The sequence below is a fragment of the Dreissena polymorpha genome, chromosome 15 (assembly GCF_020536995.1).
Source record: "Dreissena polymorpha isolate Duluth1 chromosome 15, UMN_Dpol_1.0, whole genome shotgun sequence".
NCBI lineage: Eukaryota > Metazoa > Mollusca > Bivalvia > Myida > Dreissenidae > Dreissena > Dreissena polymorpha.
In genome coordinates this window covers 60382848-60397907 of record NC_068369.1, presented here as the reverse complement: position 1 = coordinate 60397907, position 15060 = coordinate 60382848, and the positions used below count along the sequence as shown (strand labels likewise).

General features: G+C 38.1%; 1 protein-coding gene across 1 annotated transcript; it reads left to right on the top strand.

The window, feature by feature from the left end:
* LOC127859775 (uncharacterized) lies at nt 1-14187 on the top strand. Its single transcript, XM_052397283.1, has 5 exons — nt 1-375; nt 3426-3517; nt 7934-8145; nt 11523-11672; nt 12802-14187. Exons 1-5 carry the CDS (start codon nt 1-3, stop codon nt 13173-13175), a joined length of 1203 nt encoding a protein of 400 aa, XP_052253243.1. The 3' UTR covers nt 13176-14187.
* The last annotated feature ends 873 nt before the right edge of the window (nt 14188-15060 follow it).

Genomic DNA, 15060 nt, shown 5'->3' with positions numbered 1-15060 from the left:
ATGTGGTTCCCTACCGACCATCGCCCGCCTAGCACCCAGGTGACGCCGCGAAAGGAGCGCCGCCTGCCGAAGCTCGATCGTCCGGGAGGCGTTTCCGGTTGGAGCTCGGATATCAGTAAACCCAGCAAGGCAAGCAAAACGAGTAAAGGAAGCAAGGACAAAGTAAAAACAGGAAACAAAGCCATGTCTGGTGCCGCTGTACCGACAGTGTCGAAACCACCGACCGGCGAAACTTCCCGCAATGGTAACCATTCTACAACGGATAAACCGTTCTTCGTTGAGGACGAGCGGAAGTCGAAGATCACCGTGATATCGCTGAAATCAAACCGAACGTCACGTACTGTGCAGACGACGCAGTCTAGCCTTACGCCTCGGGTACCAGAAGTGTCGGAAGAGCCGCCCGCTTCCTGCTGCCAGTCAACACTGGCTAAATTTAAAAGCGGATTCAGGTATTGTAGACACTGTCCTTAGAATTAGAATTTAAACAATGTTCATTTTGAATTCGTCCGATTGATTCGGAGAGAACTATTTGTTATCGTTAAATTTAATCTTGAGGACTATCAGTATACTTACACGATGTACGTGTCAAATGTCACTTACCTATTGACAGCTTATACATGTGTAATAATTTAAAAAAATGTCAGCTGTGTAAATGTTAACCGGTTGTAACCGATTATTAACTTCGCAATAAAATCTCTGCTAAACGTTTAAATAATACTCCACTCGACAACATTGTAAGTACATGGTAATTATATAATAAAATTTATTCCATCAATGACTCACATCTTGGGAAAATTTTTAAGTGTATTACATGAAAGACGAAGTACACACTTTATATTAGAAGTTCATACACGCTAAAAGACAGGAAGCATGTGCACTTGCTTTTAAAATTTATATGCATGCCTGTAATTTAAATCGAATTTTGAGTGTCTCTTAAAATAATTATTATCACATGCTGCTATCGCAGCCTTCAAATATGACATTATACAAGCATCGCCCCTAACAAAGCGTCTGTTTCAATTGAGTAAATCTGAGTCATAGAACGCTTTCATGACTGGATAGCGTATGTTATTACAAGGTGACGCCCATAATGTGCGTGCTGTTATTCTACATGTAACATCTGTTAAATGCTTGATAATACTTCATACAACGAACCTTTCTCTCAGTGGCGAGGAATGTATTCAATCACGCGCTCTGGTAGTGTGCTTGTGTTTCCGTTGATTAGTCTCGACCAAACAGCTTTTTCCTAAAATTTTAAACTATTTCTTTCACATCTTTTATTGTAAAAGCCTTGATATTTTTTAGACAGTTTCTATAAATTCTCTAGAGTAAAAAAGTTACAAAAGCTTCGATACATGTCCGCCTCACAAAAATCACATGCTATCAACATTCTTTTTCGCGCACTTTTATACAATTGCATGTTGTTGTTTTTAGTTGTGACCGTAAGCTCACAACTAATGTAGAGAGGCAGTTTTGCAAGTCAGTCTGCTGTTAGCTACGCTAGGAACGATAACTGCAAGTCAGTCTGCTGTTAGCTACGCTAGGAACGATAACCACTGCCCACTTCACCACTCGTACACTGCAGCAAACAGCCTGTATGTTAACAATAGGTTTAAGAGCTTGTGCGACGATATTGGACAGTCTAGTGTTTATAACAGCTTGTGCGACGACATTGGCCAGTTTATCATTGAAATCTGTACATATTGGCTGCTTTCAGGGAAAACTAGGCTTAATGCTGCATTAAAAGTCCGTCATGTGGGCAAAATTGTTGGCCAATAATTTAAGAAAAAAAAAGATAAAGTATTAGATACACACACAACTACATGAACATGCTGATTATAGGCTTATTATTCTTTTGTTACGCAACCAAAATTCTAAAGATGCTTTCCAGTGCAGAAACAAATTGTGAAAAACGAGACATATTGTTGTTATTTTGTCTAAGTTATCTCTATCACATAAATATGAGGATAAACAATGCACACACATCTCTACCTGTGCTTTAAGACACACTCTTTATAAATTTGGGGTTGTGTTAATTTCAAACTTGCGATATAAAAAAGCTATAACATAATTTTGAAAACTGTGTTGCGTCTAAGATTATGCAATAGCGAACAACTTGAGTGCCTTCAGCGCTTTGATTAAAATAAACCCAAGACCTTCAATGCTCCTCGTTTCTACCAAGTCCCTTAAATGGCATACGTAAAGATTCCCAAAATATGATGAATAACAACTGTTTTAGGAAACTGGTATAGTAGATATTGCACACCGGGTAAAGTGGTTTTAACCGAAGCCGAATGTATAACCATGAATCAAAGTACTGACGTGTATTTTCTGTACCACTTATCTTAAAAAACTGTCTGTTACAGTAAAACGTTTGTGGGTTATAACATTACGTTTCAGCATATACATTTAAAACTTGACATGCTCTTTAATTACACCATGCTCTTTAATTGCACATGTATATCATACCAAACTTGATAGTTCGTTGTTTCCTTTCCTAAGTTAATGATGCTATGTGTACGGACGTGATTTCACAATCCCATGTGCAGGAACATATACTTTTTCTCTTTTGATTATCGTTCTTTTTCTCTAATTCAATAAGCTTAGGCATGTTTGTTCGTTAAGTACGGCAATAATTTCATGACGATTCCCGATCGAAAGTGGGTATGAGCACATAGTCGTTAGAGCACTTGAATTCGTGAGTTCGCCCATGAACACATGGTAAGGTTAACTAAATCTCCGCGATATGACCTAATATGTGTTTAAAACAGCAAACAATATCCAACAAACGAATGAATTGTCAAACATAGTATGTGCACTGATGTGGCTCTGTAATTTATGTTTGAAAAGTTTATAAAATATGCAAAATGAGAAGGCACGATGAAGAGCGAGTATCACTATATGATTATTTTTTTAAATCAGAGTTTATTTACAGGTCCTACCGGCCTCTTCACGAGGTCTTTGAGGTCCGACCTGATCACTATATGATTTTTTTTTTAAATCAGAGTTTATTTTCAGGTCCTACCGGCCCCTTCATGAGGTCTTTATGGTCCGACCTGCCCTTGTGACCTTTCAGGGGAAAAAGATTAATTTTGAGCCAAAGTAGGTCAAATTTACCCCGGCTTCCCGGGTATTCGCCAAAGATATAATTTAGATCCAAATATACCAGTGCACGGTGGCCAATGAGACCTTAATGTGCACTGGTAGTTGACAATTCAAAGACAAATTCTTGTTTGTACGCAGCTCCACCAAAGGAGTGCAAGCAAGCAGCTCTGCCTTTATGGCCCCTCTCGCTGTCACCGGCCGTCGTCTTCATCCCCGAGACAGTTTCCCCAGTGCGTTGAGCGTACTGAGTACCGCTGCCCCGGGGTCCCTCTATGAGGCCACCCCCTCGAAGTTCCAGGCACGCTTCATTACCTCTCCAGGAAAGAAGCCTGTTCTGGTCCGCCCCGTATTTCCTCCACGCTGGTGGTCTTGCTGTCCCACTATCCCCGTCCCTCTACAGACGGGACCTCTGGCAAGTTCTGGGTCAGCGAGCTCTCGACGATAGACAGCGGGTGACAAGTCCGCTGCATCTTGGAGAAGACAGCAATCCCAGCAGTGCGGAAGACGTCCGGCTCGAGGGTGACGGAATCAGCTGGATTTGCTGAGCCATCCGCAGAAGATCAGGCCACCACAGTCGATCTTCAGCAGGCGGCTCCTGGCCTCGGTCGCGACGAGCACGCTCCAGCTGCTGACCGAGCACTATATGATAGGGCTATTATGCTGTTTATTTACCATAGTCGCTACAACGTTTACAATTTGCAGGATCGAAATAATTCGTTTTCTTTACACTCATGATCGCGTTGAAAGTTAATTAAACACGTTTTAATTCGCAATTTATTTACTGAATCACGACAAATGTCAAATACAATACAGAAAATGCATAGTTGTTTCAGTGATCTATAAACATATAATGGATTGAATATAACTGATTTAAAATTAACGTTTTCAAACTATTATTAAATCTTTTCCCAGAATATGCTGTCCTATTTATAGCTGAGCTTCCTATACCTTTATCAATGATAATCAGCGAGGTATGCCGATTAGAAAAATCGAGCTATCTCAATCGGACTGGCTCGGTCTTTTACATAGGTTGCCATTGTGAAGATTTTTTTCATGATATGATAACTTAGACGATGCTTCGCAGCATCGTCAAAAAGCATCAAGTGGACGAAAAACCCGGTCATGATGCAAGAGTTATCTGTCAGTTGATATTAGTGAACTGCCAGTAAAACATAAGGAAGAATCATTATTGGAAAATATCGTGATGGAAAATGTTTATGCCCCTTAAGGGATGCATATAGTAATTGCATCGGCCATACTTCCTTGCATCCTACAGTCCGTACCTCTTTTTCTCAGTCATTGTATCATGTTCGGAGCATTCCTCAGGCAGTATAGAAGGGTTTAAAATTGAAATTTCAAATAATATTAGAGGGCTTTAAAGGTGCCTTTTCACGTTTTGGTAAATTTACAAAATAAAAAAAAAATGTTTCAGATTCGCAAATTTTCGTTATAGTTATGATATTTGTGAGGAAACAAAAAAACTGAACATTTACCATGCTCTAAAATATCAATTACATGCATCTTTTGACGATTTTAAAACCTAAACATTATAAAGCGTTGCAACGCGAAACGATTGCATAATTTGGAAATTTCTGCTGTTTTCGTTATTTTTTGAAAATACGAGAATTGCTTTTCTTAAGTATAAAATACATCATCCATTATGTGAGCACGGATGGCAGAGTGGTCTATGTGGAAGATTTTTGCTCCAGGACTCCAGGGGCCAGATGTTCGAGCCCTGTTGAGGGTTACTTTTTATTTTTTTATTTTGTTCTTTATATTTTGGAGCTTTTTAGATCCAATGTTTACATTTATCAATATAAAGCATTTAATAACAAACTTCAATACATGTCAAAGTCTGTGAAAAGGCCCCTTTAAAGATTAGTACAAAAACCATAACTGTTTATTCGGGATGTGGCCAAATACATGGCCATTTAGCAAATTTAAATTAAAACTGTATAAATATATTAATATCATTTCGACGAAGTTCTGAGTAAAAACACTCAACTCTCTTATAAGTATTTTGGAGTAATTGTTCTTTTATTATTTTTCATCAGTCCGTTTCTTGAATGGAACATTCTGCAAATTCTGAGATTATTGATACGAACCTTTACGTAATTTCAGATTTGAGACAAGAGAAGAGTTATTGCCCTTCGTTTATTTTCGTGAATACTATATAATTATCCCCCGCCATAGGCGGATTGATATTGTTTTGGCGTTGTCCGTCTATCCGTCTCTCCGTCCGTCCGTCCGGCACTTTTGTGTCCGGAGTTATATCTTGGAAGTGCTTTGGGGGATTTTCTTGAAACTTGGTATGAGTATATATATGGATAAGAGGATGATGCACGCCAAATGGCATTGTACATCATCGGATAATAACAGAGTTATGGCCCGTTGTATCTTGAAAAAAATGCTTTTTTGTTAGTCCGAAGCCATATCTTGAAAGTGCTTTGATGGATTTCATTGAAACTTGGTATGAGTATATAAATGAATAAGATGATGATGCACGTTGGTGTTGTCCAGCCATCCAGAAAACTTTTGTGTCCAGTAGTATAATGGCGGGGGATATCAATTCAGCGAATTTGATTGTTCTATTTGAATTAATGATATTCCGATGAAACTTCATAAATCAACACTCAGCATCGATAAAAATAAAACTCAAAACAGCGAAATCTTTCTAAACAAAACCATGCATATGTTTAACATTTGATTTACTTGAAACTTAAACTTTTCTACAAAAGCGTAAGTAAACATCAGTAAAAAAAAACACATTGACACTGAATTTGATGTAAATTGCCTTCAGCTAGAACTTAAAAATAATTTACCGCAAAAAAATAAAGCACAAAACAAACATAAAAGTATCATCTGCTACATGTAACTTTATTGTTGACAATACTTCCACAATCTGAGCATTTTGTACATATTTTGCCCCCACAGCATAAATCTCTCTTCAGTATTACATATTTAGTACACTTTGATAATTTTTTATTAGCCAAGGATAAAATACTAGTATGGAAGAGATTAAAATAAAACTTCATGTATTGATTCAGATGATTGAGACGAGAACAGTGTACAAGAACCATAACTCTCTCAAGGATTTTGGGGTTATCGTTCTTTTCTCTTCAAGTACAGAACATAAGTGTTGTATTAATATAAATAAAACTTCGTATTATGATTAAGGGCTTTTTTAGAAGTGCTGGGAAAGAGTACTATAACGTTTTCTTCATAATTAAGAGTTATTGCCTTTTGTTATTTTTTCTTGTGCACCATATTATTCCATTAATATTGGAAATACTTATATGAAACTCAATCAAGAGGTACGTTGTCCGCTTTTAAATCACGCAAGGTTTCATGGTCTCATAAGCGGCCAAGGAAGCGAAAGAGTATGCTGGTATAACGCTGACCGTACATGGCATAAAACCAATGTTCGCATGACGCGGATAATATGCAGTTTAATGTTATTGTCAATCCTATCGATAGTATTCCGGGAGGCTTTTACAACTTATGGCTAAAAAGTATAATACTATTATAGTTATATACATTGCGGTGGTGTCATGAAAAATGTGCGGACGCGGTATACACTATTTATTTAGGAACTACCATTAAATGGACAGTGCTCTGTGAAAAAGGGGTTAAATGAATGTGCGTAAAGTTTCGTCCGAGATGAGCCTGTGCAGTCCGCACAGGCTAATCAGGGACGACACTTTCCGCCTAATCTGGATTTTTGCTTAGAAGAGACTTTCTTGAAACGAAAAATATCATAAAAGCGGAAAGTGTCGTCACTGATTAGCCTGTGCGGAATGCAAGGGCTAATCTGGGACGACACTTTACGCACATGCATTAAACCCCCTTTCACAGAGCATAGCCCATATGTTATTTCTCAGATGCCACTGCAGACGCCTGCCATTAAAGGCCCTGCATTCCACCACTCGTCGAAAAGCCGTCGCCTTATTATGATTACGGGCTCACTTTCAACTTTGCATCTATTTCAATCCTTTATGCTTGAGTCATCAATTACACTACTCAGCTACACACAGTCGTATATTTTCCAAGGTCTGTGGAACGCCCTGTTTTATCAGCGTTATCAAAACTGACTGCACGGAGCCTTATCTGCCCGTGCAGACATCCCTGTCTCCTGGTAGGTTACAAAGTACTTTATTTCCGAGCCTTTTTAATGTTATAGCTTGGTAATTATATTTTGAGAATGGCGAAGTTTAAGAAATCGGGTATTGGGTTAGATTCTTACATAATTAAACGATTATCAATTTGACAAATAATTTATTTGATTTAAATATTATAAGAGTTAAATAAAAAAATAATATGTATACTTTATATTTATAACATTTTTTTTTTTAAATATCGATTTTCACTACTGAAGCAAAATGAAAAGTCTTATAATAGAAAACAACAGAATGGTCATGTGCATCCACCAAATGTTCCTTTAACTCGGAATGTTACGTAAGATAAGTACATTTAGTGATAAAACACTCATACGTTTTAGATTGTTAATGGATAACCTTGTCAAATGTGGGCGTAGAAACATTTTTAATTCATTTACCATATTTCGCAAACGTTTCTGAAACGCTAAACCAATCTCTTGGCAAGTATTTTCTTATACAGTTTAGTCGTAAAACAATGCGTAGATATTTTCCACGACATAAAATTGCATTCATTATAAATTCACTGAACATTTGTCCATTATCGTATAAAAAGGTATTGATAGACAAATATTAGTTTATATATGATGAGTTCAATGCAAGTCCCATTTTAATAACCATGTAATATGAACTAGATGCAAATAAATCTCTATGTATTCGTGCTTGTGTTCCAGGGAAGCCACAATTAAGCGCATCATCGCTTCCGGTCTGAGCGCCGCCACTTGGCTGCTCTTCCTGTTCGGCGTGTTCCTTCCGTTTTGGAGCGTCTACACGTACACATCTGTTGGCGTCTCCACCGGCTACTACGGCGGCCTCTGGAACTACTGCGAGCGCTCCTCTACCATCGGCACCCGCTGCACAACCTTCGCCGAGGCTGACCTGGCGCGTAAGTCCATTACGCCGTGATTTGATGCACGTGCGTTAAGAGTTCTTTCAGGATTTGCATTTGCAGTCCAAGCACGCTGGTTAAAGGCTGAATTCTATACCTCAAGTGTTTTGTGATTAGAAAGGGTCTGTTTTGAACAATGATGCGGAATGTGGTCAGAACAGGCCTATCCTGGACAACACTTTACGCGCGTACATTCAAATCTAAATACATGTAGAAGCTCAAGCGCCCCTTGAGCATTTACTGCTGGATCAAGAGCCCTTACCGTCGTTGCGAAGTAAAAGTTATGAAAAATCTCTTTCCTTCGTAATGAGTTTGTTACCGTTTTTTTCCCCCCGAAGATTAATGTTTTTGAGTATAGAATAATCAGTCTTCGAGAAACATATGACATATACTTCTATGAGTACATGTATTATCATAATCATTTAAAAGTCTGGTGTGATACAATTTGCAGTTAAAATCTTGGTTATTTCAAATACTCTTTCCTTCCAAGTGTTTATCCTCGAATGCTTAAAATCTTCAAACGTAAGACTCCGCCTATAAAAGGGCTCTTATAATGGGCCAATCGCCGCAATATCCTAGTTATTACTGCACCAGCTGCTTTATGTTAGTTACGTAGTTAATAATTGGCTGATATAAAGGAAGTCGTTAGAAAATGTCGCGTTATAATTTCCTCAGTTGCGAAAATAAGGAACTGGATAACGCATACATATCGAGAATATCGAGATATCCGATGTCGAGATAACGAGAGTGGACTGTAATTATACATGGAGCCATTCATTGTAATTCATTTTCTTCTTTTGATTAGATTCATTAATTATACAATACACAATGCATGTAAATATATTTCTTCTGGAACTGGCGTACATAATCCAAGAAATACCATTCCAGTTAATGTGTATTAATCGCACATAGAATTTGTATTTTCATTAAATAGAAACATAAAAGTCTTTGCTAAGTAAAGAAACACATGCTTATTTTTGCTTATGTAACATACAAAACATGATGTTATTTAAATAAATGTTATTTTTTGTATCAGTCCTGAGTTTCCCCAACGTGTTTAACGTTACAGTTTATCAAGATTTCACAAAGGACATATTATGAACTAGCTGAAAATGCTATGTGAATATCATTCCTAAGATTCCCGCTTGGGGAAAACAGGCCTTAATGCAGTGCGTAAAGTATCGTCCCAATTTAACATGCGCTGTCCGCACAGGCTTCACTAGTACACCACTTTCCGCAAAGACTGTAAATTTCGTTTAAAAGGGACATCCTTTCAACGAAAAAAAAATCCAAAACGTGCGTAAAGTGACGTCACTTATTACCCTCATCTTGGAGGATACTTTACGCACATGCAGTCCGATGTTCGCCGAGGACGGCCCTAAGGTAATGCATGTCATGCAAGGAAGACCATGCGCTGTAATAGAGTTGCAGATTGATATGCTCAAAACCCAATCCGATGTAATGAGTTTATGATTCGTCTTGCTTGCAGAATTAATTAACATATAATGGAGAAATCTCTTCCGTGCCAGTGAATGAATAGAAAACACGACCGTCTGGTGTATGCTACGCAATGAAATGCATTCTACCCTATCATTGTTGGAATTAACTTTTTTGAACTTATTTTCTTTTAAATTCCTGATCAATTATACTCAAATAAATTTACTAAATCATTTAAATCTCAACCGTGCCATGGTACTGCATACGCAAAGTAATATATACGTGCTAGCGTCTATACCTTTCCGACGCCTAATAAAATTCTCGCTTAATTTTTTCTTTGAGACAAGAATTTCCACGTGCATACACTCATTGGTGCCATGTTTATATGAAGTCCTGCGTCAATGTACACAGATTGTGTAATTCAAAGCACATGCAGTGAAGTGTGCTGGTTAATATCTCCGTAATTGTTTGCTGCATTCCACTCAAGGACATGTGCACGGCAGTAGTAAAACATGCAATCCTTTATTGTTGTTCATGCATGTATGCACTAATTTGCCACTTATTAATAGTGTTTGTTACTTTTCTTTGCGCACCAATAAATGCAAGCATTTGATCAATCTTGTTCGACACCATGTTAAACCATTGGTGTAGGCATACTAAGATAATCCATGCAGTGTCTTTAAACGCCCCATGCTTTCTGATAATGAAACTAACAATTAACCGTTTTAAACTGGGAAGCGGACAACGACAACGAGCGAGGCTTGGTATTGTAATGCGCATGGGGTGGGGTGGGGGGTTAGAGGGTTAGGGTTAGGGGTCCGCTTCCCAAACTACAATATCTTTTCGGATGAAAGATGTAACAATACACGTCAATTTATGCAGGGTGCTGAAACACAGTGTTTCACACAACAATCAGCAATCCACTCAAGTGTCTGCTAAAATGTCATCTATTAAAAGCCTGCTGCTGGTTCTTACATTTCACATGTCTGAGCGGGTTGAATGCTTTGGAAAGCCCCGATAGTTACTATATAATTCTATGCATTTAAGCGGGAGTCACCAATGCTTTACGTAGAAAACATGCATAATTGTCATAACAACGATCCATTCTTTTAAGAGTGTCTTGGGGAGGCACATTGTTATCTCTTGCTGAATTGAGCTCATTGAAAAGTAACGGGAAAATCGGGATTAATGCATGTGCTTAAGGTATCGTCACAGAAGAGCCCGTGCAGTCTGCACAGAAACGACGTACACTTTTCGAGACTTAATGGACTTTTTTTGTTTGAAGAAAGTCTCTTTTGAGTGTTTTAATTAAAATCCAGTCTAGGCGGAAATTGGTGCCCTAGATCAACCTGTACCGAACTGCACACACTCATCTATAACGATACTTACGCACATGATTTAACCCGGTTTTCACAAAGACTGGCTCTGATATAATAAAATAACTATATAATTATATGTAAATTTCGTTATTATAATGAAAGTGACACCATAATACTCACAGTCACGTCCTATGTTTTGTTGCAAAATGGTTTTGATGCAGCCAGGGACGCGAATCTTGCATGAAATAAACACTTAATTTGACGTGCTTCTTTGCGTCACCGCCTTTGAATCATACTTAGACGTGTCCTTTCATGTAATTTTATTGCATTACTTTCTGGTTCATTGTAATTGACCACAATTGTTACAATTTATTCGTTTGACTGTTTTCAAGGATTTTCGTTTGTTTCCAATTTCTTTACGACTGGTTTATTATCTTCCACTTCTCTTCATTTGAGACTGGTATCGTCTCACACATTTATCCGTTCTGTATATCCATGTTGTATTCCATCTCAGAGCGGCTTCTTATCCATAATTTTACCCAATTTCAGACTGGTTCCTTCTCAACATATCCTTCGATTTCAGACTAATGTATCACCCCTTATGTCCCTTAATTTCAGACTGGTTCCGGGCGGCGAGGGGCCTCGAGCTGCTTGCGTTCCTTGGGTCCCTGGGGCTGGTCGCCCTCGTGGTGGCATTCATGTTCTTCCTCAGAGAGGTCAAGTACGCCTTCATTCAGTGGATTATCGTCGGGCTCTGCTTCGGAATCGGTAAGGCAATGTTTATCTTCCTCCTGTCATGGGTATACCAAATGAGAAGCGCTCTGTGATTAGCCTGTACAGTCCACAAGCTATCAGGGAAGTCACTTCCTGCCTCACCGTGAATAAGAGACTTCCTTTCAACGAAATATAAAAGCGGAACGTGTTGTCCCTGATTGTCATGTTCGGACTTTACAGGCTAATCTGGGATGACATTTTACGCACATGTTTTTTAAGCCCCGTTTCCAAAAGCGTATGCCCCATTTCCCCAAATGTAGTTGTGAATGCAAACGTGAATGCAACCGGAGAACAGTATAGATGTTAAAACATAATCGTATATTTCAACGTGTACGTACGAACTGTTAAACTATTTAAGTTACTACTCGAAAGGATGCTGACAGTCACACGAAGGAATTGTAAGCGGAAGTTGGATCGACTCAATATCAATGTTTCCTTAGTTTTGACATTTTGAAAAGCCGCACCTGTCTCTTATTGCATACACCGGTGGATGGAGTAAACTAGATTCCAAAGGATGAGCCAGTAACATCTTTCACAGCTTCCATGACAGAACGTGTCAGCTTTCGACAAGAAAACAAATTACATCTGCTAAAGTTGTTATCATTTAATGCTCGGCCTTGACAAGAAACATATTGTACCGGAATGCGTGATCCTACAGCCCTAAGCGAGTTTCACTGACGCATCTCTTCTAGGGATGCATCTTTCTGTCAGACTCCTGTTTCTAAACTTATATACGTATATCGCATACATGTTGCCTTCACACAATCTCTAATTGAACAATGGCAACAATGGGCTTCAATGAGTTTTATTAAATATATTTTTTTTAATTTTTCAATAAATACACAATTAAATCGATAATATATACGACTTAGAGCACAATCACTCACTATAATGTTTTTTGTTCGTAAACATATTCCAGTGTTTGCAGATTTGATGATACGTGTGCGTTAACTAATCATCTGGGCTGAACATACACGCTGGAAAACGATCTGTTCCCTAGGTCACCCGAAGTTGCACGCTGTCGTCATTTCATGCATGCTTATCACCTGTTGTGGTATCACATGGGGGTCATATACATTTCTCTTTGTTTGTCCATTCTTACATCATTAATTGTTCATTTCAGCCATATGTTCGCTGACGGGGATGATCGTGTATGGTGCATGTGAGGCGGACTCCAGCCGCCTCAGTAGTGCGTTTGGACTCACTGTCTGCGCCTTCCTGGGCGCATGTGCGGCCGGCGCCATTTTTCTGTGGGACAAAATCGATCAGAAAAATGAACCTGATCCCGCGACAATGAGTTTTAGGGGGTTGTCCGCGATCCCCAGCTCTCACGGCAACCGAGATAACGGAAGTCGCCTATCGCGCGTGCGTAGTACTCGGTCCATGGGGCAGAGCCAAATAAGTCACGTGCCCTCGACCAGTACGAAGATAGGCGCCAGCCATTTGGCCACTGTTCACCAACCTTCGCCTCCCAAAGAAGTGGAAGTGAAAGTATAAACGGAGTTTTGCATTGTTTGAACATTTCTTCTTTGATACATATATCCAGTTTAATTTAAATACGTGAGTGTAAATGTTACATTGTGATAAAATTATTTTGTTACGTGATATTTTTAGTATATATACCGTGTGAGACGATACATGACAAGTGTGAGTTTTGATTTATCTCCTGTGTATTTTTATTGAATGCTTAAGTTTGTTGATTCTGCGATGAAATGACTGCATGTTTTATTTGTGTTAAATATGTAAAACACATCAACGGATTGTAATTCAGACCAATCCGCAATCTCAAAATTACACTGATACTCCTTATTCTTGTTTTACATTAGACGTACAACCATTTAACAACTTGCGCAACTTTTAAACAGATCGTGATTCGATACATGTAATAAGTTTTATTGTATAATTACTATTGTTGGAAAAATATCAAGCCATTGACATGTGTTTTACAGAAGTGTTATCTGTAAGCATTGTATACATTTTACATTTATTTATTTTTCATACAGTGTTATACAGTAAACAAAATTACAGAGCAAGCGCAGTTATACACTTATATGATGTAAATTTTACAGAGCAAACGCAGTTATACACGCATATGATGTAAACTTTACAGAGCAGTTATACACGCATCGAATGTTCAATATATGCTAAGCGCTGGTAAAGGACACGAACATCTTGCCATGCAACTTTGCATTCAACCACAAGCAAAAACAAATTCAAACTACAGCACATGTCAATGAAAATATGAAAAAGCACGCAAACATGGAATAAGAAATACAACGGGCAATTGATTTACCGTTTTTTTCTAAACAGTCAAATCATAAAAATGTCACGGTGGTTGAATGCGTTATTTATAGCCTCGACATCCTTCAGTGATACTTTGGTTTTCGGGAAGAAAATTTCAATAAAGGAATACTCTTGGTATGCATTCGATTGAGAGGCGAATAGTTTAGTGTTATACATTTTTACACAGCGAAATTTCCGAGGTTCGATTCACAACATTTTAACTATTTTATTTAAACGTTAATGTATTACTTTGTTGTATTTTCGTGAAAGTTTAATATCTTTTACATTTAAATACATGTTGTGTCGTTGTTTTCTTCTGCTTTTCTCTATTCTTATATTTGACAATTTTCACAAATATCTAACAGACAATTTATTTAAACAAATGCACCATTTCTTTTCATTAATTAACGTCTCTTGTATCTGTTGCAGTAAAGCAGCTTTCCACAAAATTAATCATGTGGTAGAATACACGTTCGTTTCTATTACTTAATAAATTAAAAACAACAACAATGTTTTAAATAAAAAACAACAATACACTAATCGGAACCGGTATTCGAACCAATTCCATTCGAACCAACAGACGAAACAGTAAACAAGTAATGTTACTTGTAAAAAAGCGACTATCAATCCCCGTGACCACGGCGGTAAACCTCGACTTGTACAACTTTAAAAAAACATTCAACCACAATAAAATAAATTACTTTGGAAGTTGAAAAAGAACAAACGCGCTTTAAATATACTCGAAACTTAAGTCACGTGATTGAATCTCGTTATCTGGTTGATGTTTGTGATTGGAGGCGACTAGCATTAGGCTTAACCCACATTACAGAAATTCCTTTAAGCAACCAGCGTAGACCCAGATGAGACGCCGCATCATGTGGCGTCTCATTTGGTTCTACGCTGTTTGCCAAGGCCTTTTTTCTAGACGCCAGGCATACATGGGTTAACAAAGTTTTTTTTTGTTCCCTCTTATCCGACTGCCACCATTGTTTCGTGCCGACTCCAAAGCTTTTATGTTTGGTAGACAATATCGAGTTTTCGATCAAGTTGTTACATTCTCTTATACTCACTAAGTGAACGTTAGCATGTAAAGAAAGAA

Bases quoted from the DNA above. Each gene is read 5' to 3' on its own strand.
- LOC127859775 (XM_052397283.1), top strand. From the start codon at position 1: ATGTGGTTCCCTACCGACCATCGCCCGCCTAGCACCCAGGTGACGCCG. The intron at 3,518-7,933 runs GCAAGTTCTGGG...CTTGTGTTCCAG, and splicing joins CTCTACAGACGGGACCTCTG to GGAAGCCACAATTAAGCGCA. The intron at 8,146-11,522 runs GTAAGTCCATTA...CCTTAATTTCAG, and splicing joins CGCCGAGGCTGACCTGGCGC to ACTGGTTCCGGGCGGCGAGG.